General features: G+C 31.1%; 2 protein-coding genes across 8 annotated transcripts in view; one reads left to right on the forward strand and one right to left on the reverse strand.

Annotated features, from left to right (window-relative positions):
• Nucleotides 1-21750, forward strand: part of LOC143073161 (BLOC-3 complex member HPS1-like) — a 43255-nt gene that overhangs the window by 8238 nt on the left and 13267 nt on the right. For 4 of the 7 annotated variants that reach the window (XR_012977413.1, XM_076248494.1, XM_076248499.1 and 1 more), the window contains 10 exons: nucleotides 6294-6402; nucleotides 8917-9068; nucleotides 9905-10118; nucleotides 10577-10625; nucleotides 11355-11449; nucleotides 14491-14638; nucleotides 15634-15824; nucleotides 16973-17137; nucleotides 17575-17687; nucleotides 18274-18464. Coding sequence is in view for 6 of the 7 variants with exons in the window: in XM_076248494.1 (XP_076104609.1) it covers nucleotides 6294-6402; nucleotides 8917-9068; nucleotides 9905-10118; nucleotides 10577-10625; nucleotides 11355-11449; nucleotides 14491-14638; nucleotides 15634-15824; nucleotides 16973-17137; nucleotides 17575-17687; nucleotides 18274-18464 (1427 nt within the window). In the remaining variant the exon portion in view is untranslated. The other 3 variants (XM_076248497.1, XM_076248498.1, XM_076248496.1) reach the window with 3 other exon arrangements.
• Nucleotides 19394-20473, reverse strand: LOC143073162 (uncharacterized). Its single transcript, XM_076248501.1, has 2 exons — nucleotides 19764-20473; nucleotides 19394-19480 (listed from the first exon to the last, which is right to left on the reverse strand). Exon 1 carries the CDS (start codon nucleotides 20415-20417, stop codon nucleotides 19974-19976), a length of 444 nt encoding a protein of 147 aa, XP_076104616.1. The 5' UTR covers nucleotides 20418-20473; the 3' UTR covers nucleotides 19394-19480; nucleotides 19764-19973.

The raw sequence follows: 21750 nt of genomic DNA on the forward strand, positions 1-21750 counted from the left end.
ACCTGTTACTGAAGAGTAAGTCTAAAGATAAACAAATATGTTTGTATGCATGTAGAATTTCTCTTTGGACCTGTTACTGACGAGTAAGTCTAAAGATAAACAAATATGTTTGTACGAATGGTAGAATTTCTCTTTGGACCAGTTACTGAAGAGTAAGTCTAAAGATAAACAAATATGGTTGTACGAATGGTAGGATTCCTCTTTGGACCTGTCACTGACGAGTAAGTCTAAAGATAAACAAATATGTTTGTACGAATGGTAGAATTTCTCTTTGGACCTGTTACTGAAGAGTAAGTCTAAAGATAAACAAATATGTTTGTACGAATGGTAGAATTTCTCTTTGGACCTGTTACTGAAGAGTAAGTCTAAAGAAAAACAAATATGTTTGTACGAATGGTAGAATTTCTCTTTGGACCTGTTACTGAAGAGTAAGTCTAAAGATAAACAAATATGTTTGTACGAATGGTAGAATTTCTCTTTGGACCAGTTACTGACGAGTAAGTCTAAAGATAAACAAATATGTTTGTACGAATGGTAGAATTTCTCTTTGGACCTGTTACTGAAGAGTAAGTCTAAAGATAAACAAATATGTTTGTACGAATGGTAGAATTTCTCTTTGGACCTGTTACTGAAGAGTAAGTCTAAAGATAAACAAATATGTTTGTACGCATGGTAGAATTTCTCTTTGGACCAGTTACTGACGAGTAAGTCTAAAGATAAACAAATATGTTTGTACGAATGGTAGAATTTCTCTTTGGACCTGTTACTGAAGAGTAAGTCTAAAGATAAACAAATATGTTTGTACGAATGGTAGAATTTCTGTTTGGACCAGTTACTGAAGAGTAAGTCTAAAGATAAACAAATATGTTTGTACGAATGGTAGAATTCCTCTTTGGACCTGTTACTGAAGAGTAAGTCTAAAGATAAACAAATATGTTTGTACGAATGGTAGAATTCCTCTTTGGACCAGTTACTGAAGAGTAAGTCTAAAGAAAAACAAATATGTTTGTACGAATGGTAGAATTCCTCTTTGGACCAGTTACTGAAGAGTAAGTCTAAAGAAAAACAAATATGTTTGTACGAATGGTAGAATTTCTCTTTGGACCTGTTACTGAAGAGTAAGTCTAAAGATAAACAAATATGTTTGTACGAATGGTAGAATTTCTCTTTGGACCTGTTACTGAAGAGTAAGTCTAAAGATAAACAAATATGTTTGTATACATGGTAGATTTTCTCTTTGGACCTGTTACTGAAGAGTAAGTCTAAAGATAAACAAATATGTTTGTACGAATGGTAGAATTTCTCTTTGGACCTGTTACTGAAGAGTAAGTCTAAAGATAAACAAATATGTTTGTACGAATGGTAGAATTTCTCTTTGGACCTGTTACTGAAGAGTAAGTCTAAAGATAAACAAATATGTTTGTACGAATGGTAGAATTTCTGTTTGGACCTGTTACTGAAGAGTAAGTCTAAAGATAAACAAATATGTTTGTACGAATGGTAGAATTCCTCTTTGGACCTGTTACTGACTAGTAAGTCTAAAGATAAACAAATATGTTTGTACGAATGGTAGAATTCCTCTTTGGACCTGTTACTGACTAGTAAGTCTAAAGATAAACATATATGTTTGTACGAATGGTAGAATTTCTCTTTGGACCTGTTACTGAAGAGTAAGTCTAAAGATAAACAAATATGTTTGTACGAATGGTAGAATTTCTCTTTGGACCAGTTACTGAAGAGTAAGTCTAAAGATAAACAAATATGTTTGTACGAATGGTAGAATTTCTCTTTGGACCAGTTACTGAAGAGTAAGTCTAAAGATAAACAAATATGTTTGTATGCATGGTAGAATTTCTCTTTGGACCTGTTACTGACGAGTAAGTCTAAAGATAAACAAATATGTTTGTACGAATGGTAGAATTTCTCTTTGGACCAGTTACTGAAGAGTAAGTCTAAAGATAAACAAATATGTTTGTACGAATGGTAGAATTTCTGTTTGGACCAGTTACTGAAGAGTAAGTCTAAAGATAAACAAATATGTTTGTACGAATGGTAGAATTTCTCTTTGGACCTGTTACTGAAGAGTAAGTCTAAAGATAAACAAATATGTTTGTACGAATGGTAGAATTTCTCTTTGGACCTGTTACTGACGAGTAAGTCTAAAGATAAACAAATATGTTTGTACGAATGGTAGATTTTCTCTTTGGACCTGTTACTGAAGAGTAAGTCTAAAGATAAACAAATATGTTTGTACGAATGGTAGAATTTCTCTTTGGACCTGTTACTGACGAGTAAGTCTAAAGATAAACAAATATGTTTGTACGAATGGTAGAATTTCTCTTTGGACCAGTTACTGAAGAGTAAGTCTAAAGATAAACAAATATGTTTGTACGAATGGTAGAATTTCTATTTGGACCAGTTACTGACGAGTAAGTCTAAAGATAAACAAATATGTTTGTACGAATGGTAGAATTTCTCTTTGGACCAGTTACTGACGAGTAAGTCTAAAGATAAACAAATATGTTTGTACGAATGGTAGAATTTCTCTTTGGACCTGTTACTGACGAGTAAGTCTAAAGATAAACAAATGTGTTTGTACGAATGGTAGAATTTCTCTTTGGACCAGTTACTGAAGAGTAAGTCTAAAGATAAACAAATATGTTTGTACGAACGGTAGAATTTCTCTTTGGACCTGTTACTGAAGAGTAAGTCTAAAGATAAACAAATATGTTTGTACGAATGGTAGAATTTCTCTTTGGACCTGTTACTGAAGAGTAAGTCTAAAGATAAACAAATATGTTTGTACGAATGGTAGAATTTCTCTTTGGACCAGTTACTGAAGAGTAAGTCTAAAGATAAACAAATATGTTTGTACGAATGGTAGAATTTCTCTTTGGACCTGTTACTGACAAGTAAGTCTAAAGATAAACAAATATGTTTGTACGAATGGTAGAATTTCTCTTTGGACCAGTTACTGACGAGTAAGTCTAAAGATAAACAAATATGTTTGTACGAATGGTAGAATTTCTCTTTGGACCTGTTACTGACAAGTAAGTCTAAAGATAAACAAATATGTTTGTACGAATGGTAGGATTCCTCTTTGGACCTGTTACTGAAGAGTAAGTCTAAAGATAAACAAATATGTTTGTACGAATGGTAGAATTTCTCTTTGGACCTGTTACTGAAGAGTAAGTCTAAAGATAAACAAATATGTTTGTACGAATGGTAGAATTTCTCTTTGGACCTGTTACTGAAGAGTAAGTCTAAAGATAAACAAATATGTTTGTACGAATGGTAGAATTTCTCTTTGGACCAGTTACTGAAGAGTAAGTCTAAAGATAAACAAATATGTTTGTACGAATGGTAGAATTTCTCTTTGGACCTGTTACTGACTAGTAAGTCTAAAGATAAACAAATATGTTTGTACGAATGGTAGAATTTCTCTTTGGACCTGTTACTGAAGAGTAAATCTAAAGATAAACAAATATGTTTGTACGAATGGTAGAATTTCTCTTTGGACCTGTTACTGAAGAGTAAGTCTAAAGATAAACAAATATGTTTGTACGAATGGTAGAATTTCTCTTTGGACCAGTTACTGAAGAGTAAGTCTAAAGATAAACAAATATGTTTGTACGAATGGTAGAATTTCTCTTTGGACCTGTTACTGAAGAGTAAGTCTAAAGATAAACAAATATGTTTGTATACATGGTAGATTTTCTCTTTGGACCTGTTACTGAAGAGTAAGTCTAAAGATAAACAAATATGTTTGTACGAATGGTAGAATTTCTCTTTGGACCAGTTACTGAAGAGTAAGTCTAAAGATAAACAAATATGTTTGTACGAATGGTAGAATTTCTATTTGGACCAGTTACTGACGAGTAAGTCTAAAGATAAACAAATATGTTTGTACGAATGGTAGAATTTCTCTTTGGACCTGTTACTGACGAGTAAGTCTAAAGATAAACAAATATGTTTGTACGAATGGTAGAATTCCTCTTTGGACCTGTTACTGAAGAGTAAGTCTAAAGATAAACAAATATGTTTGTACGAATGGTAGAATTTCTCTTTGGACCAGTTACTGAAGAGTAAGTCTAAAGATAAACAAATATGTTTGTACGAATGGTAGATTTTCTCTTTGGACCAGTTACTGACGAGTAAGTCTAAAGATAAACAAATATGTTTGTACGAATGGTAGAATTCCTCTTTGGACCTGTTACTGAAGAGTAAGTCTAAAGATAAACAAATATGTTTGTACGAATGGTAGAATTTCTCTTTGGACCAGTTACTGAAGAGTAAGTCTAAAGATAAACAAATATGTTTGTACAAATGGTAGAATTTCTCTTTGGACCAGTTACTGAAGAGTAAGTCTAAAGATAAACAAATATGTTTGTACGAATGGTAGAATTTCTCTTTGGACCAGTTACTGAAGAGTAAGTCTAAAGATAAACAAATATGTTTGTACGAATGGTAGAATTTCTATTTGGACCAGTTACTGACGAGTAAGTCTAAAGATAAACAAATATGTTTGTACGAATGGTAGAATTTCTCTTTGGACCTGTTACTGACGAGTAAGTCTAAAGATAAACAAATGTGTTTGTACGAATGGTAGAATTTCTCTTTGGACCAGTTACTGAAGAGTAAGTCTAAAGATAAACAAATATGTTTGTACGAATGGTAGAATTTCTATTTGGACCAGTTACTGACGAGTAAGTCTAAAGATAAACAAATATGTTTGTACGAATGGTAGAATTTCTCTTTGGACCTGTTACTGACGAGTAAGTCTAAAGATAAACAAATGTGTTTGTACGAATGGTAGAATTTCTCTTTGGACCAGTTACTGAAGAGTAAGTCTAAAGATAAACAAATATGTTTGTACGAATGGTAGAATTTCTCTTTGGACCTGTTACTGAAGAGTAAGTCTAAAGATAAACAAATATGTTTGTACGAATGGTAGAATTTCTCTTTGGACCTGTTACTGAAGAGTAAGTCTAAAGATAAACAAATATGTTTGTACGAATGGTAGAATTTCTCTTTGGACCAGTTACTGACGAGTAAGTCTAAAGATAAACAAATATGTTTGTACAAATGGTAGAATTTCTCTTTGGACCTGTTACTGAAGAGTAAGTCTAAAGATAAACAAATATGTTTGTATACATGGTAGATTTTCTCTTTGGACCTGTTACTGAAGAGTAAGTCTAAAGATAAACAAATATGTTTGTACGAATGGTAGAATTTCTCTTTGGACCAGTTACTGAAGAGTAAGTCTAAAGATAAACAAATATGTTTGTACGAATGGTAGAATTTCTATTTGGACCAGTTACTGACGAGTAAGTCTAAAGAAAAACAAATATGTTTGTACGAATGGTAGAATTTCTCTTTGGACCTGTTACTTATGAGTAAGTGTAAAGATATATATTAGTCATTTTCAGATTTCTATTTTGGGGCCTTTATAGCTTGCTGTTTGATTTGAGCCAAGGCTTTGACCTATAATAGTTTACTTTTATAAATTGTGACTTGATCAGTTGATGGAGAGTTGTCTCATTGGCACTCATACCATATCTTCTTATATCTATATTCTATCTATTTATTTTATGTATATATATACATACAAATCATTGTCTACTTTTGTAAAAAAAATCTTAATAGGTCAGCTGTTTTATTTCTTTGGAAATAACTATATTGAATTGACTTAAGTGATAAAGGTACTCGTCAATCTAAACAAAATCTGAGAGACTTTTTTTCTTTAAAATAGAATACAATAACTTTGCAGAACTGTCAAATATACTGTGCATCTGATATATATATAAAAAAGGGTGATGTGGTATCATTGTCAAACTGTGCATCTGATATATATATAAAAAAGGGTGATGTGGTATCATTGTCAATGAAACAACTTAACACACAAAAAAACAAAGGAAAAAGATAAAAGCAACTAGAGATAACTGTACAGCCTTCAACAATTAGCAAAACCCATACTGTATTGTAAGGAATAAAAAAAACAGACACAAAATTACAAATTGTAAAACTATTCAAACAAAAATAAACCTTGAATTGGTTTACATAGATATAAGAAATTATGATATGAGTGCAAATTAGAAAATCTCCATCCATATGTACATGCATGATTTTAATATAATTTAATTCAGGTTAAATTCCATTTTATCTAATTATTCATTAGTAATGACTAAAGTAACAAAGTTAGTTGAATAAAGTCAGTCTACACAAAATTTGACTTATTAACTAGACAAATGTCCACATTAATTTGTATGCATACATGTACTTCTCTGTTTCAGAATAGGATACAGTAAATTTAGTAAGAAAGCAAACAGGTGGAATCTTCTAAAGGGAATTATGAAAACATGGAATCAACTTGCTTTGGAAGAACATGCTTTTCTAGTGGAGGTAGGTATGAATGCAAGAATTACATATTTATTTTGTTTTTGTAGTGATTATTCATATAATTTTATTAAAGTTAATATTTTCTGTCCTTTCAATGTCACAGACCTTCCAATTTCATATTGATGTAAATACTGCTTAATGCCAATTTTCCTGGTTTAAAAAAAACAGTATATATTTGTTAAGGGGCCAGTTGAAGGACACCTCCGGGTGCGGGAATTTCTCGCTACATTGAAGACCTGTTGGTGACCTTCTGCTGTTGTTTTTATACGACCGCAAAATTTGAAAAAATTTTCGTCGTATATTGCTATCACGTTGGCGTCGTCGTCCGAATACTTTAAGTTTTCGCACTCTAACTTTAGTAAAAGAGAATGGAAATCTATGAAATTTTAACACAAGGTTTATGACCACAAAAGGAAGGTTGGTATTGATTTTGGTAGTTTTGGTCCCAACATTTTAGGAATTAGGGGCCAAAAAGGGCCAACATAAGCATTTTCTTGGTTTTCGCACTATAACTTTAGTTTAAGTTAATAGAAATCTATGAAATTTTGACACAAGGTTTATGACCACAAAAGAACGGTTGGGATTGATTTTGGGAGTTTTGGTTTCAACAGTTTAGGAATTAGGGGCCAAAAAAGGGCCCAAATAAGCATTATTCTTGGTTTTCGCACAATAACTTTAGTTTAAGTAAATAGAAATCAATGAAATTTAAACACAATGTTAATGACTACAAAAGGAAGGTTGGTATTGATTTTGGGAGTTTAGGTCATAACAGTTTAGGAATTAGGGGCCAAAAAGGGACCCAAATAAGCATTTTTCTTGGTTTTCGCACCATAACGTTAGTATAAGTAAATAGAAATCTATGAAATTTAAACACAAGGTTTATGACCATAAAAGGAAGTTGGTATTGATTTTGGGAGTTTTGGTCCCAACAGAATAAGGGACCCAAAGGGTCCAAAATTAAACTTTGTTTGATTTCATCAAAATTGAATAATTGGGGTTCTTTGATATGCCGAATCTAACTGTCATGACTGTGTATGTAGATTCTTAACTTTTGGTCCCGTTTTCAAATTGGTCTACATTAAGGTCCAAAGGGTCCAAAATTAAACTTAGTTTGATTTTGACAAAAAATGAATCAGTTAGGTTCTTTGATATGCTGAATCTAAAAATGTACTTAGATTCTTGATTATTGGCCCAGTTTTCAAGTTGGTCCAAATCGGGGTCCAAAATTAAACTTTGTTTGATTTCATCAAAAATTGAATAAATGGGGTTCTTTGATATACCAAATCTAACTGTGTATGTAGATTCTTCATTTTTGGTCCTGTTTTCAAATTGGTCTACACTAAAGTCCAAAGGGTCCAAAATTAAACTTAGTCTGATTTTAACAAAAATTGAAATCTTGGGGTTCTTTGATATGCTGAATCCAAAAATGTACTTAGATTTTTTATTATGGGCCCAGTTTTAAAGTTGGTCCAAATCAGGATCTAAAATTATTATATTAAGTATTGTGCAATAGCAAGTCTTTTCAATTGCACAGTATTGCGCAATGGCAAGAAATATCTAATTGCACAATATTGTGAAATAGCAAATTTTTTTTTAATTAGAGTTATCTTTCTTTGTCCAGAATAGTAAGCAAGAAATATCTAATTGCAAAATATTGTGCAATAGCAAGATTTTTTTTTAATTGGAGTTATCTTTCTTTGTCCAGAATCAACTTAAATCTTTGTTATATACAATATACAATGTATATTCACTTTTTACTACCAACTGATAAATTAAAATAATCTTTACCATTCAGTGATAACAAGCAGTTTTTTTACATCTTAATATTTTATGATGTATTGAAATGAGTAGTTATTGTTGCAAACTCCATTAGAAATTTTAATTGAGATTAGTTTTGGAATAAGGGAAAGGGGGATGTGATTAAAAAAATTGGGTTCAATTTCTCTCATTTGAAATTTCATAAATAAAAAAGAAAATTTCTTCAAACATTTTTTTGAGAGGATTAATATTCAACAGCATAGTGAATTGCTCTAAGAGAAAACAAAAATTTTAAGTTCATTAGAACACATTCATTCTGTGTCAGAAACCTATGATGTGTCAACTATTTAATCACAATCCAAATTTAGAGCTGAATCCAGCTTGAATGTTGTGACCATACTTGCCCCAACCGTTCAGGGTTCAACCTCTGCGGTCGTATAAAGCTACGCCCTGCGGAGCATCCGGTTTTCTATGGTCGGGTTGTTGTCTCTTTGGCACATTCCCCATTTCCATTCTCAATTTTACACATTCATAGATATTTAATTTCATGGTGTTGCCGAAGTCTTCATACAAGCCTATAGAAATTTAGTTATACTCTGAACATTTTATTTCATGGTTCACCTGATCCCACGAAATCCAAGAAAATTGGTGTCCAACAAATATAATGAATCCATATTATGAATGGTGAAATGGTTTGGTATATTCTAATTAATACAAACATATACATTTAAATCTAAATATATGAAGGCATTTTTTCAGGCAATTGAAAGAGTACATATTAATATGATAGTTAATGAAAGATGTGTGGATGTATTAGACCATGCTGTCAACAAATTACAGAATGCAGGAGAGAAGAATACATACCATGGCTTACTCTTTGTTAACAGTAAACTCCTTACTTTGTATTCCGGGTAAGATTGCAAAATAAGTTGTTTTTACAAGAAGAAAAAAACCCAGATATGATTACCGGTAGATACTTATGAGAAAAGAAAAAAAAACACACAATAAAACAATGGGTTTAAAAAACTGCATTTTGAAAAGCTGTTAACCATATGTGGAATAACAATTGTTCACAGAGATTCTACTCTCTATATTTATTTGATCTTATTTATTTATTGTTTTTATGAAATCTATGATGATGAGTTTTAATAACCTGGACTGGCTATTATACAGCCCTCACACAGTGGTTTATAAAGTCAATAGTCACTTGAATACTTATTGTAAACATGTTCTAAATCTATTTTTTTCAAACAATGATTTTCAATAATTTGTTAAAAAAATAATTTACAATCATTGTGCAATTAATTGAATTTTTTCACATGTCATCTAAAAATATTTGTAGTTGTAATTGACGTTTCAGAATCTAAAGGACTGTGGGTGAATTTAATTGTTTGTACCCTAAAATGAAAATTATGTCATGCTTTGAGTTGAATTTCTAATATATATATATATAAGAAAATTATTAAAAGATAATAACAGTTTTAATGCATCACTTTTTTACTAGTACTTTCACTGCTTCCCCAGATCTTCAGGTAATGTGACTTGTATATAAATAAAACAATTGATTGACGTTAACAATAGGATGACTTATATATATATAAGTCTTTTTTAACCAATCACAATGTTTTGGTGTATGCTTTGAAATAATTGCCCAGAATGCATTTAATTCAGAAATAGCCAAATTGAATTCATTTCTATTTCAATAGTTCTTGAGACAATCACTGATAACAAAATTTTCTGATTGTAGAAGAAATGTACCTGAACTTAGACCATCTGATACTCTAGCTATAATATTGCTGATAAAGCACTTATTTCCTACCAATGAGAAGCTGGAGGATTTGTTCTCCTTCTCCTATAGAAAGTCTGAGCAGGGATCCACCAAGATGGAATACCAGCCCAGCAGTCCAGGTTCTGACAGATATGACAGTGCACAAGATTATATTGAGGATGATGATGAAAAGGTTAGAATCTACAATTGTTTTGTTCGGCTAATTTGACATAAATGTCTTTTTGATCTATGATAAGCACAGTGATTCACTTTTCACTGATTAGTGCCAGTGTAAGTTGGTTGTATTATAATAGTTCATATTTAAAAGTATTTTGTATGTCTGTTGTTCATATTGTCAATAAATTTGGCTGTCAAAAATGTTCAAATAGATTTTAAAAAGCCTGCCATTTTTAAGCTTGTATCGACTTTTGAGTAAAGTTCAGTTTTAATATTTTCGTACATGCATATGATTATACAAGCACAGTTACTATCACTTATATAAATGTAAGAAGTAAAAAAATATATGAAGAAAAATGAGTTCCTCATTATTTTTTGTATAGTTATTATTGCTTTTTTTTGGACATCTTTATTTTTATATATTATGAAATAACTTAAACAGTTTAACAATTTTGTTGCCCCTTATATTTGCAGTATGCTAGTGCATTAGAATCACCAAATCCAGAAAGAGGATCCGATTCAGGTAAGTTCAATTTAATTTTATAACAGGATCCAGTCCCCTCATCTACACCCTTGGCAAATTAAGCTCCACTATGTAATTATTTCCATTGGTCACAGTTGTACCTGGCTGCATCCAATCAAAACAGCTGTTATATCTGATTTCCATTCTCAATTTTAGTTAAGAGGATCGCATGAAAATGTAGACAATGCAAATAAACAATTGCCACATGCAGATTGTGCAACAGGTCTTTACACCCAAAGCATAGGACAACAATCTTTCAGTTCTTAATCAACTAATTGAGGTTTTTGGGAATGTTTCTCACACAAATGTTGGAATGCCAATGTTTATTTTCTGTTTTCACTTCACGAAATTTGTTTACACTAGACACAACTGTTTTTGTACACTCTGAACTGAAGATTGTTCAAATGCTAACATTGGTTAAGAATGATTTTTATATACATGTACACACATTTGTCTGCCATTACTAAAAGTCACAGAAGTTTCTTTAAAATTTTGCCCTCAAATTATAACATTTACTGGTAAGTTTATACATAAAAATTGATTGTGGCATGAGGTAAGAAAGTTATTCTGAGCTATATCTGGGGTCATTCAGACAAGTACATGTACATTCAAATACAATGTGCTCAAAAGTAAATATGTCAATCGAAAGCTAGTTATATTTAGTTGTCTATTTACACACACTCATTCTAAGACAAAACTAAACTATTTACAATGTTATTGCTATTTCAGATAATCCTTTTCCAGAAATGTCAATATCACTGACAGATGAGAAAAGATCCTCACCAATAGAATCAAAAACACCAACTAGAACTCCTACTCCAGAGGTAAATTCATGATGAATTTGTAATTATTATAAACTATTGTCAAGAGTAAGTCTTATTGATGTAAGGACTTACAGTCATAAAGAATAAAATCCATTTATTATATCATCTGAGTGCTGTCATGTTGATGTACAAAACAAAATAAGATAAAAGAAACATACACAAACACGTGAAAATTGAGGGAAAGAATAACTTGTAACAAATGTCAATGAATTTAGAAAAATCTCTATGCTTATTGTCGAGCCTTCGACTTTAGTGGAAAAAGCAAGACTAAGCGATCCTACATTCAGTCGTCGTCGGCGTTGTCGTCGGTGGCATCCACAAATATTCACTCTGTGGTTAAAGTTTTTGAAATTTTAATAACTTTCTTAAACTATACTGAATTTCTTCCAAACTTGGACAGAAGCTTGTTTATGATGATAAGAAAGTATCCAGAAGTAAATTTTGTAAAAATAAAATTCCATTTTTTCCGTATTTTACTTATAAATGGACTTAGTTTTTCTGCGAGGAAACATTACATTCACTCTGTGGTTAAAGTTTTTAAAATTTTAATAATTTTCATAAACTATCCTTGATTTGTACCAAACTTGGACAGAAGCTTGTTTATGATCATATTAAAGATAGTATCAAGAAGAAAATTCTGTAAAAATGAATTTCCACTTTTCCGTATTTTACTTATAAATGGACTTAGTTTTTCTGCGAGGAAACATTACATTCACTCTGTGGTCAAAGTTTTTAAAATTTTGATAACTTTCATAAACTATCCTTGATTTGTACCAAACTTGGACAGAAGCTTGTTTATGATCATAAGATAGTATCAAGAAGAAAATTTTGTAAAAATAAATTTCCACTTTTCCGTATTTTACTTATAAATGGACTTAGTTTTTTTGCCAGAAACAAAACATTCACTCTGTGGTTAAAATTTTTGAAATTTTTATAATGTTCTTAAACTATCCTGGATTTCTACCAAACTTAGACAAAAGCTTGTTTCTGATCATAAGATATTATTCAGAAGTAAATTTTGTAAAAGAAAAATTCAGTTTTTCCGTATTTTACTTATAAATGGACTTAGTTTTTCTTCCAGTTAACATTACATACAGTCTGCAGTTAAAGTTTATAAAACATTTATTAGATTCATAAACTATCCTGGATTTTTTACCAAACTTGGAAGCTTCTTTCAATCAAAAGACAGTATCGAGAGGGAAATTTTTATTGATGTTTTTCCTCATTTTTGTTGAGTCTGCGATTAACAGCAAAAGTAGGCGAGACACTGGGTTCCGTGGAAGCCTTACGAATTTTTTTATTAAATCAAACATCATTTTATTCCAAAAAATACTTTAGTAAAGAGACAAGAATTGTTGGATTTTACTGAGATAAATAAAAGTCTAATGATTCTTTAATCCATGACATAATATGAAAACTGAAATATTCATTATTAAATTATAAGATTCATCATTGTATCATGCAGCAAGTAATATCACAAAAATAGTCTTAAGCAATATTCCTGTTTTGTTCTTATAACAGCCTTAAATTTACAGAGATTCTTGACTTGTATATCAAGTTATTTATTCTTCTGTTGACACAATTATTTTTGCGGAGTCGGCAGAAGGGTTACAAAAGGCTCTGGATGTTTTTGAGCAATATTGTTTTGAGTGGAAACTCACTGTTAATGTATCAAAAACAAAGATTGTAATTTTTTCAAAGAGAAAGTTTAATAAGAATGTTACTTTTAAACTATGTAAGGAAATTATTGAAACTAAAGATTCATATGTTTATCTTGGTCTGCTGTTTAATTACAACGGAAATTTCTTTCAAGCTCGAAAAAAATTGTTAGACCAAGCTCGAAAAGCACTTTATGCTCTTTACAAGAAGATACATAATATCTCACTTCCGATTGATTTACAGTTAAAATTATTTGATGCATTGGTGGTTCCTATTTTGACCTATTCCTCGGAAATATGGGGGTTTGAAAATAAAAATAATACTGAAAAATTACATCTGCAGTTTTGTAAGCGCATTTTGGGAGTGCGATCATCTATGCCAAATTTTATGGTGTATGGGGAACTTGGAAGATTTCCACTTGAACTGCAGATCAAGTTAAAAATGGTATGTTTCTGGCAAAAGCTAGCAACAAATGATAAAAAAACTATTGGGTAAACTGTATAAGTTACTTTGGTACATGCATGAGCATGAAGGTTATAATTTCAAATGGTTTAACTATGTAAAATTTGTGTTTAATGACTGTGGCTTTTGTGAACTATATAATATTCTGGAGCAAGTTGATTTTAATTATATTAAAATTGATGTAAGACAGTGTCTCCAGGACCAGTTTATTCAAAAATGGTTCTCTGATATAAACAACACATCAAGGGGGGAATTTTATTTACACTTTAAAGAAGAGTTTTGTTTAGAACCATATCTTTTAAAATTAAGGCGGGGTCATAGAGTAAATATATGTAAATTAAGGGTATTTAATACAAAGTTTCCCATTGAAACAGGAAGATGGAGAAATGTACCATGAAATGAGAGAATTTGTCCTCTTTGTAAAGCTGGTATTGGGGATGTATACCACTATATATGTAAATGTACCAATTGTGAAGTTAAGGATTTAAGGGGGAAGTTTATACCTCCATATTATTTAAAATATCCCAATGAAAAAAAAAGTATTTGGCATGCTTAAATATTGTGATATCAATGTGCTGTCTAAGCTGTCAATTTTTATTCAAAAGGTAGAAAAAGATGCTTGTCTAATTTAAAACTGTAATAAACACAGACTTATTTCTGAAGATGTATAATTTAAAAATGTATACTGTTTGTATTATGAACTATGTTGTAATTAATATTGTGTATAATATGCTCCTGCTATGCAGTCTTCTGTGACTGAGTTTTCTAAACTATGAATCTATGAATGATATGGTGTATTGAAAAAATTGGGTCTGGCAGCACAAAGGAAAAATAGTAATTAAATAAGTGGTACCAGCTTAAGGACAGATAATTGGCTAGTTCTATTGAGAATTTTTAATATACTAATGATTGTTTTGTAGGCTCTTCATAAAACCAGCTCTCTGCCTTTGTTTGGTCGAAGAAGAAGTAGGACATTTGAAGGTGAAAATGTACCTGGTGTGAATGTTGCTAAACAAATTGTAGGAGGTGGTAGGGCTAGAAGTCGTAGTTGGGTTGAACCAAGATATGGTACATTTTACATTTTGTAAATTGATTGAACTAATTTAATTTATCCTTTCACTAGTTTGGACCAATAAAATCTTGCACTGTAAACTTCTAACCATGAGTTTAAAGAAAATGATTATAAGTTTTCCTAGAATCCACACTTCACAGTACTTATTCAAGAATTATCATGCAGTTTCCTGAATTGTAAATAAAATATATGTAATTTGTTAAAGATCACCAAAGACACTTATTCAGGATATGATGTATGAGAGGGGGTACTCCTGGGAACTATGAGTTAAGAGGCTCATAATTTGGCCAAACAATGGCTGTAATTTAATTCAAAGTTACTGGGTGTGACACTTTCGCCCCTGTCTGAACCTGTGCATGCTCCATATAGCCTTAAGTAAGAAGTAGTAAAATAAGATGTAAAAAAGCCAATTATTCTTGGATATGCACTAATAAATTGTTTTGGTTTTTCTTATGTGAGTTATTTCTTTACCACCATGTTGGATGTCAATATGCACAAATCCAATTTCTCCATTTATGCACCATATTTGACTTGTTAGATACTGGCTGCTTGAATTTAGAAATGTTTTCTGAACAATCTTTATTCATTTAAGCCTTGTATTATTCATCACGGTGTAAGGATCTCTTTTTTGACTCGCTTTTACCACATGTTTTAATTTGGTTAGCTCAATGAAAAGATGAACAAGTTTGCACACCATCATTAAAGACAAGGGAAATAACTCCAACTTAAGTTATGTAATATAGGAACTATTTATTGTTATCAATGAGATAAAGTTACTTGTATGTACATTGCACTCAATATCTATAACAAAATAAATACAGGTGGCAGTATTATTTACAGTCTATATTTCATCTATGTTATTTTATATGAGTCTGCGTTGATAAAGGGAAAAATTGACTTATTTTTGGTTTCTAGAGTCCAGACAATAAATTGAGGAGGCCTCATCTCAATAATTTTTTTTTATTTATAATAATGCTATTCTGTATTTTAGATGATTCAAGAGCTACACCACCTGAAGTTGGACCCAAAACTGCAACACCACCAGTGCCAGAGGAAGTAGAGTCTATACCATTCTATATGTCTCACATAGTGTTTCTACAAAATGAGCTTTGTAACCACTGTCCTCATCAGCTCCATTGTATACAGGTGTTCCCTGGTATCACACTTGTTCTTGTCAGTGAGGTAAAATTTGTGTTCCCTGATATCACACTTGTTCTTGTCAGTGAGGTAAAACTTGTGTTTCCTGATATCACACTTGTTCTTGTCAGTGAGGTAAAGTTCCCATCATGTCCTGGGTATAGAGGTGTTCCCTGGTATCACACTTGTTCTTGTCAGTGAGGTAAAGTTCCAATCATGTTCTAGGTATACTAGTGTTCCCTGGTATCACACTTGTTCTTGTCAGTGAGGTAAAGTTCTTGTCTTGGGTATGTATGTGTTCCCTGGTATCACATTTGTTTTTGTCAGTGAGGTAAATTTCCATCATGTCCTTCGTATACTGGTGTTCGTTTGTAACACAATTGTTCTTTTCAGTCAGGTAAAGTTCTTGTCTTGGGTATGTATGTATTCTCTGGTATCACACTTGTTCTTATCAGTGAGGTAAAGTTCCCATCATGTCCTCAATAAACAGATTTTGTGGGCATACAGTTAAGATCAGTTAATATCAATGATGTATAAAAGTGCTATTTTTATACAGATGTTCTTAGACATTCATTGATTTATGGTGGTACCCAACACCTTCACTAAAAATAATTTGGCTCCTTTAATTTTCATAAAATTTTGACAAAGTATTTCCTTTGACCTTTTGACAAAAATATAAAAATTATAAAAAAATTGAACCAACCAATTTATTAGAAAAATTACACTGGTTATATAGCAGTTTGAAAACACTAATTTTGATAATTGAGAAGCTTAATATTCCCTTAACAACACAACGTAATGAAAACGTTTAGCTGATTTTACAGAGTAGTGTTAGGTACCACCTTATATTATGCAAATAAACAAAAAACAATTATGACAGACTGAATATATCAACAATCACCTAAATTCAGATGATTTCTGTATTTAACAAGAAAATGTAAGCTTCAATATGTTTACATTAATTGATCAATTAACTAGAAAGTATACAAAAAAATATAGGAGATTTGTTATTAAAAAGAACAGTCAATATTTCTTACTATTTCTTATGTGCCTTATTAGTGCTAAATCATTTTTTGATTCACTCTTTAAAAATGGTAATAGATCTATGAAGAATTATTTAAAAAATTATCGCAGTAATTAGTTTTACTCAAACTTAGATGGGAATATTGAAAAGTCATTAATTTCTTTTTTAGATGCCAAGAGCCAGTTTAGCAAACACCCTCTGCCAAGTTTTATTTTTGCTGAAACAAGTTGTGTTAGGAAAAACAAGTCATGGTTATTGGGCTCAGGGACAGAATATGTATGACACTGTTAACATCTTGATAAGCAAAATGTCTGTACCTCTAAGAAGAGCAAAGGTAGGAAATGTTATTTTGTCAAATGATATGTTCTACAAAACTTAACTCAGAATTCAGATTACTATAATTATATTTGTAACTTAAGTTGCATTAGAATTGCACATGGATACATATGCCAAACCACTACTACACAATAACAGTGGGAATGGCACATTTAAACTGCTTCCTAAGTTGGTCAAAGCATGAAGTTGTTAAATAAAGAAAAATAAGCTGAATTAGCATTCAGACATTGTTGCCAAAACATTTTAGCCAAGAAAATAGGGATCAATATCTTAAGCACCTGTAGATTAAGCACTGCTTTCTTCATTATTCTCGTCATAAAAGCCTATTATTTTTGGTAATAAAAGAATAGGGTAATACATTTTGAAAGTAATAAATCATGAGATTTCAAGATGCCTTATCTGTCTGCATGATATTATTTCTAGCATTGTTTTCAGGGAAACGTTCCAGCAATATTTAATGATATTTTAAAGAAATGGGATGATCCAAGTTTCAAATCACTTCTTTTGAATTACTTAGAACAACCAAGGGATAAAGAAATCCCTCCAAGGTATTTAGTTTGAATAAAAAATATACTAGAAGTGGATATTTTTTGTGATATGTCCTAAATAATGTAGATAAAAAATAATGGAGATCATAGGTAGTTCTTATTTACCTAAAAATTGCATTGCTATACCAATGCCAATTGGAAGATTACTACATAAAAAAGAGAAGGAAAATGTAATTTCTTAAGACATTGAAGAGCTTCCCTTTGAGATGTGTATTAACATTAGAACTTATATTCTTATTTTCAAGATACTTGGTTATAACATTTGAAAAACAGATTTTAATTCCTAGACCAGTGAACCTGTTTGATTAGAAGTTAATTACTGATCATGTTGCAGAAATATGAGAGCACTCCCTCAGCAGTATCAACTAAAAATTATCATTTCATGTGTAATTGATTTTGTGGTTATAACAAGTTCTGCATACAGGATAAATTTGTATTTCTTTGGTTTAAATTTATGTTCATATTAATCTGTAACCAGAGAATCAAAACAATACCCAACAAATGATTAAAAAATGCATACTACCTTATGTATCTTTTAATACCTCTTTAACAAAAACAAAATATGAAATATTGTATTTGATTTTAGTATAGAAAGATCTCTAACCTATCTGCTGAAGAAGATGAAGGATCTGTTTCTATTCCTGTACTTACTTCCACGTCCACTGACTCCACAGCTGGAGAGAATGGTCACACAGATCAGAGAAAGAGCGGGACAAAAGCTAAGAGATTTCAAAGATTATTTGTGTGTCAAAGCACAGCGTAATATAACAATGACGTCATATCCTTTAAATATTATCTGTATGTAAGTTTCTAACATATCAAAATATTATGAAAGCTACCGGTATTTAACTCAAAGCTGATTTATTAAGGGAGACTATCTATCAGAAGCAACACTTTAGAAATGACTAGAAAGTGCATTTTACACCAGTAATAATACATAAGTTTTGCAGTGGAAGCCAGAGTTACTTTAGATATGGAGTCCACAAGTTTTTATACTAATGTGTGACTTGAAAGATGACAAAAATATTTTTGTCTTTATAGCTAGATATGTGGTATGGGTTTTTCTTGTTGTTGAAGGTAGAATAGTGACCTATTATTGCTTGTTTCCACATAATTGAACTCTGGTGGATAGTTGTCTCATTGATAATCATACAACATCTTATTTTATATACCAATGTAAAAAATTGCAACTTATGATAAGCCAGCAATATTTAGTTGTGATAGCATCCTGATTTTGTGGAGATTATTTAGTTCATTTTAAAGATGAGACATCTACTATAGAATAAAAACTGTACTATACTAGACCATATTTTTTTTAAAGATTTTATTCAAGTAATATTAACATTCTATCATTTCATATGCAATAATTTAACACAAAATAACAAATAACAAATAATTAATAAGCACTATTTTGTTTATATCACAGTTTAAGCACAAATCAAGTTGATCATTGTTCATGTAGATAATCACAACATGTTCTGCACCAGGGAAGGTGTTAGCTTCTTCTGTTTCTTCTTGTAAGGACGGGCATTCTTGCAGCGATTACGTTTGTTACCAAACCACTTCTTGATCTGTTCTTCTTTGAGGTTGGTCTGTTTAGCCATATACTGGATGATGGTGTTGTTTGGGTATGGGTGGTGTAGGTTGTCATAGTACCAGGTCTCCATTATGTTGACTGATTTCTTGGACAGCACTGGTCTGGAACGGCAAACTGGTTGTTGTTGTTGTACTGGAGTGATTACCTGATAACTGGAACTAACCCTGTTGGAATACTCTAGAGCTGCTAAACTACACTGTAAAGGAAACAAAGTTAATTAAAATAAAGTTAAATGAAAACTACATGTAGTAATAAATCACAGAATTAAAAACATTCAAATATTATTGAATTTAAACCAGTAAATACCTTGAATTTAAATCTTATTCATTATAAATATATAAATGTTCATTAAACAGAAATTCATTTATAACTAGAGTATAGGTCATGGAAAATAATTTTAAATAAGAAAAAATACATTGAATATTGGTAGTAGATCTCAATGAATTAATAATTGTTTAAAGAGTATACAATAATGTTACCTCTACTTTATCAATGATGTGATGGAGCTGGTTGTCATAGTAACTGTTGAGTGAGGCAAAGTAACATGGGTAGTTTGAGTACTGCTGAAGAGCCTGGAAATGACTTGTCTGTATAATTGCTGACTGGTACCGATAGAAGCTGGATAACTGCTGAATCTGAACAGGGAAAGAGTTTTGAAGTAGATGAAATCTCTTTTGCAGTTGGGATTCTCAATTGTTGACACTGTGAAGGTTGGTCGTGGTAGAATACTGAGTTTGAAGTTGAGTATATGGCGTAGATTTTGTCTGTACATCAGATCTGATTAGTTTCTGGAGTTCTGTAGCAGAAACATGTTGAGTAGTTGGTGTTGGTGATCCCAGTAGATTTGTAAGTGACTCACTGAGTCTGCTGTCTGGACATGGACTGCTACAGGTTGGTGGTTCAGTTGGAGCCTGTTCTCGGGTCACTGCTTGCTGAGTAGGTGGATCATTGAGTAAGCTGTTGAGTAGAGTATCTAAGTAAGCATCTGGGTTAGCTGTGAGTGCTGTCATGGCCATGTCATCTAGAGGTTGAATATCCAGTATGGTAGCATTGATAACATCATGAAGTGTAGAGGTAGATGTGATGTTCATGGCTGCAGGAAACTTTGGTGAGGACTGGTAAATTTCTGTCATATTGATTATTCTGTCTTAGCTAATAATTGCTTTTTTGTCTTTCAATGAGAACTGAATTTTCGACCATATTGGATTTCTTTTTATACTATTTTTGAAAATTGGCTTGGGTGGCAAATCCTGTCTTCCCATTGGCTGATCTGGATATTAATCCATTATTGAGCTTGTTCATGATTAGGGGTGATCATTTCTGTGAAAGAAATCATTAATGATTAATAATGAGTGATAATCACTTTGAAGTTAACAATAATTATAATTATCATTAATTAATCACATTTGTGACTAAAGCTCAATACAGATGAAAATTATCAATGATCATTAATAATCACTTTGAAATTCCCAATAATCACCAATAATCAGAATCATTGATATTGAATCAGATTCGTGATTAACATGATTATTTAGTCTTTAAAAAAATATTAATGATAATCAATTATCATTTTGAAGTATGTTATGAGTATGCTTATTGAACTAGAATTAGAAATAATATAAAATTAGAATAGCACATTTTACATTTAGTGTTGTTTGCATTATGACCATAACTATCAAATGAAAATATCTTCATTTTATTTTAAATGAAGTGATATTTTTATGTAGATATTTTAGCAACATAAATTTGCTGTCTTATAGAATAACTCTTAATATGTGTGAATTAAATGTAGATCAATGCAAAACATTTATTCTTAAAATTTATGTTAATTTTAGATTTTATTTAGTTTTGAAAGTTAAACACTAAGTTTAATAATAACAAATTTGTAACACTATTGATTGTGAAAACAATCTGATTCATATCACTCTAATCAAGTGTGGCTTGTGTGTGATTAAAATGATTATGATATCTGTGCCAATGATGATTAATAATCACTGATTGTTTTCTTTTTATTTATGAATGAGACAAATGATTAAATTCAATTGAAATCAATTTATATGATAAATGATCACTTTGAAGAAGTTAATTATTTCTTAATAATTACTGTGTTTAAAGTGAGTTTATGTCAAATTAATTAGTAATTTTAAGTATTCCATATTATCATATTTTGTAAATTTAAAAAAAAATGAAAACTTAAACTTTAAAGAATTAAATTTGATGCAATCATCTTTTAATAACAGGAGTAGAAAAGCAAATCATAAAAATGGGGGGGAAAACAAATATTTTTACTAGTATATATTGAAGATTTTTATTAGCTCACCTGGCCCAAAGGCCAAGTGAGCTATTCTCATCACTTGGCGTCCGACTTCTGTCGTCGTCTGTTGTTGTCATCCATTGTCGTCGTCGTTAACTTTTTACATTTTGAACTTCTTCTAGAGAACCACTGAATGGAATGAAACCAAACAT

Source organism: Mytilus galloprovincialis, chromosome 4, assembly GCF_965363235.1.
Source record: "Mytilus galloprovincialis chromosome 4, xbMytGall1.hap1.1, whole genome shotgun sequence".
Lineage (NCBI taxonomy): Eukaryota > Metazoa > Mollusca > Bivalvia > Mytilida > Mytilidae > Mytilus > Mytilus galloprovincialis.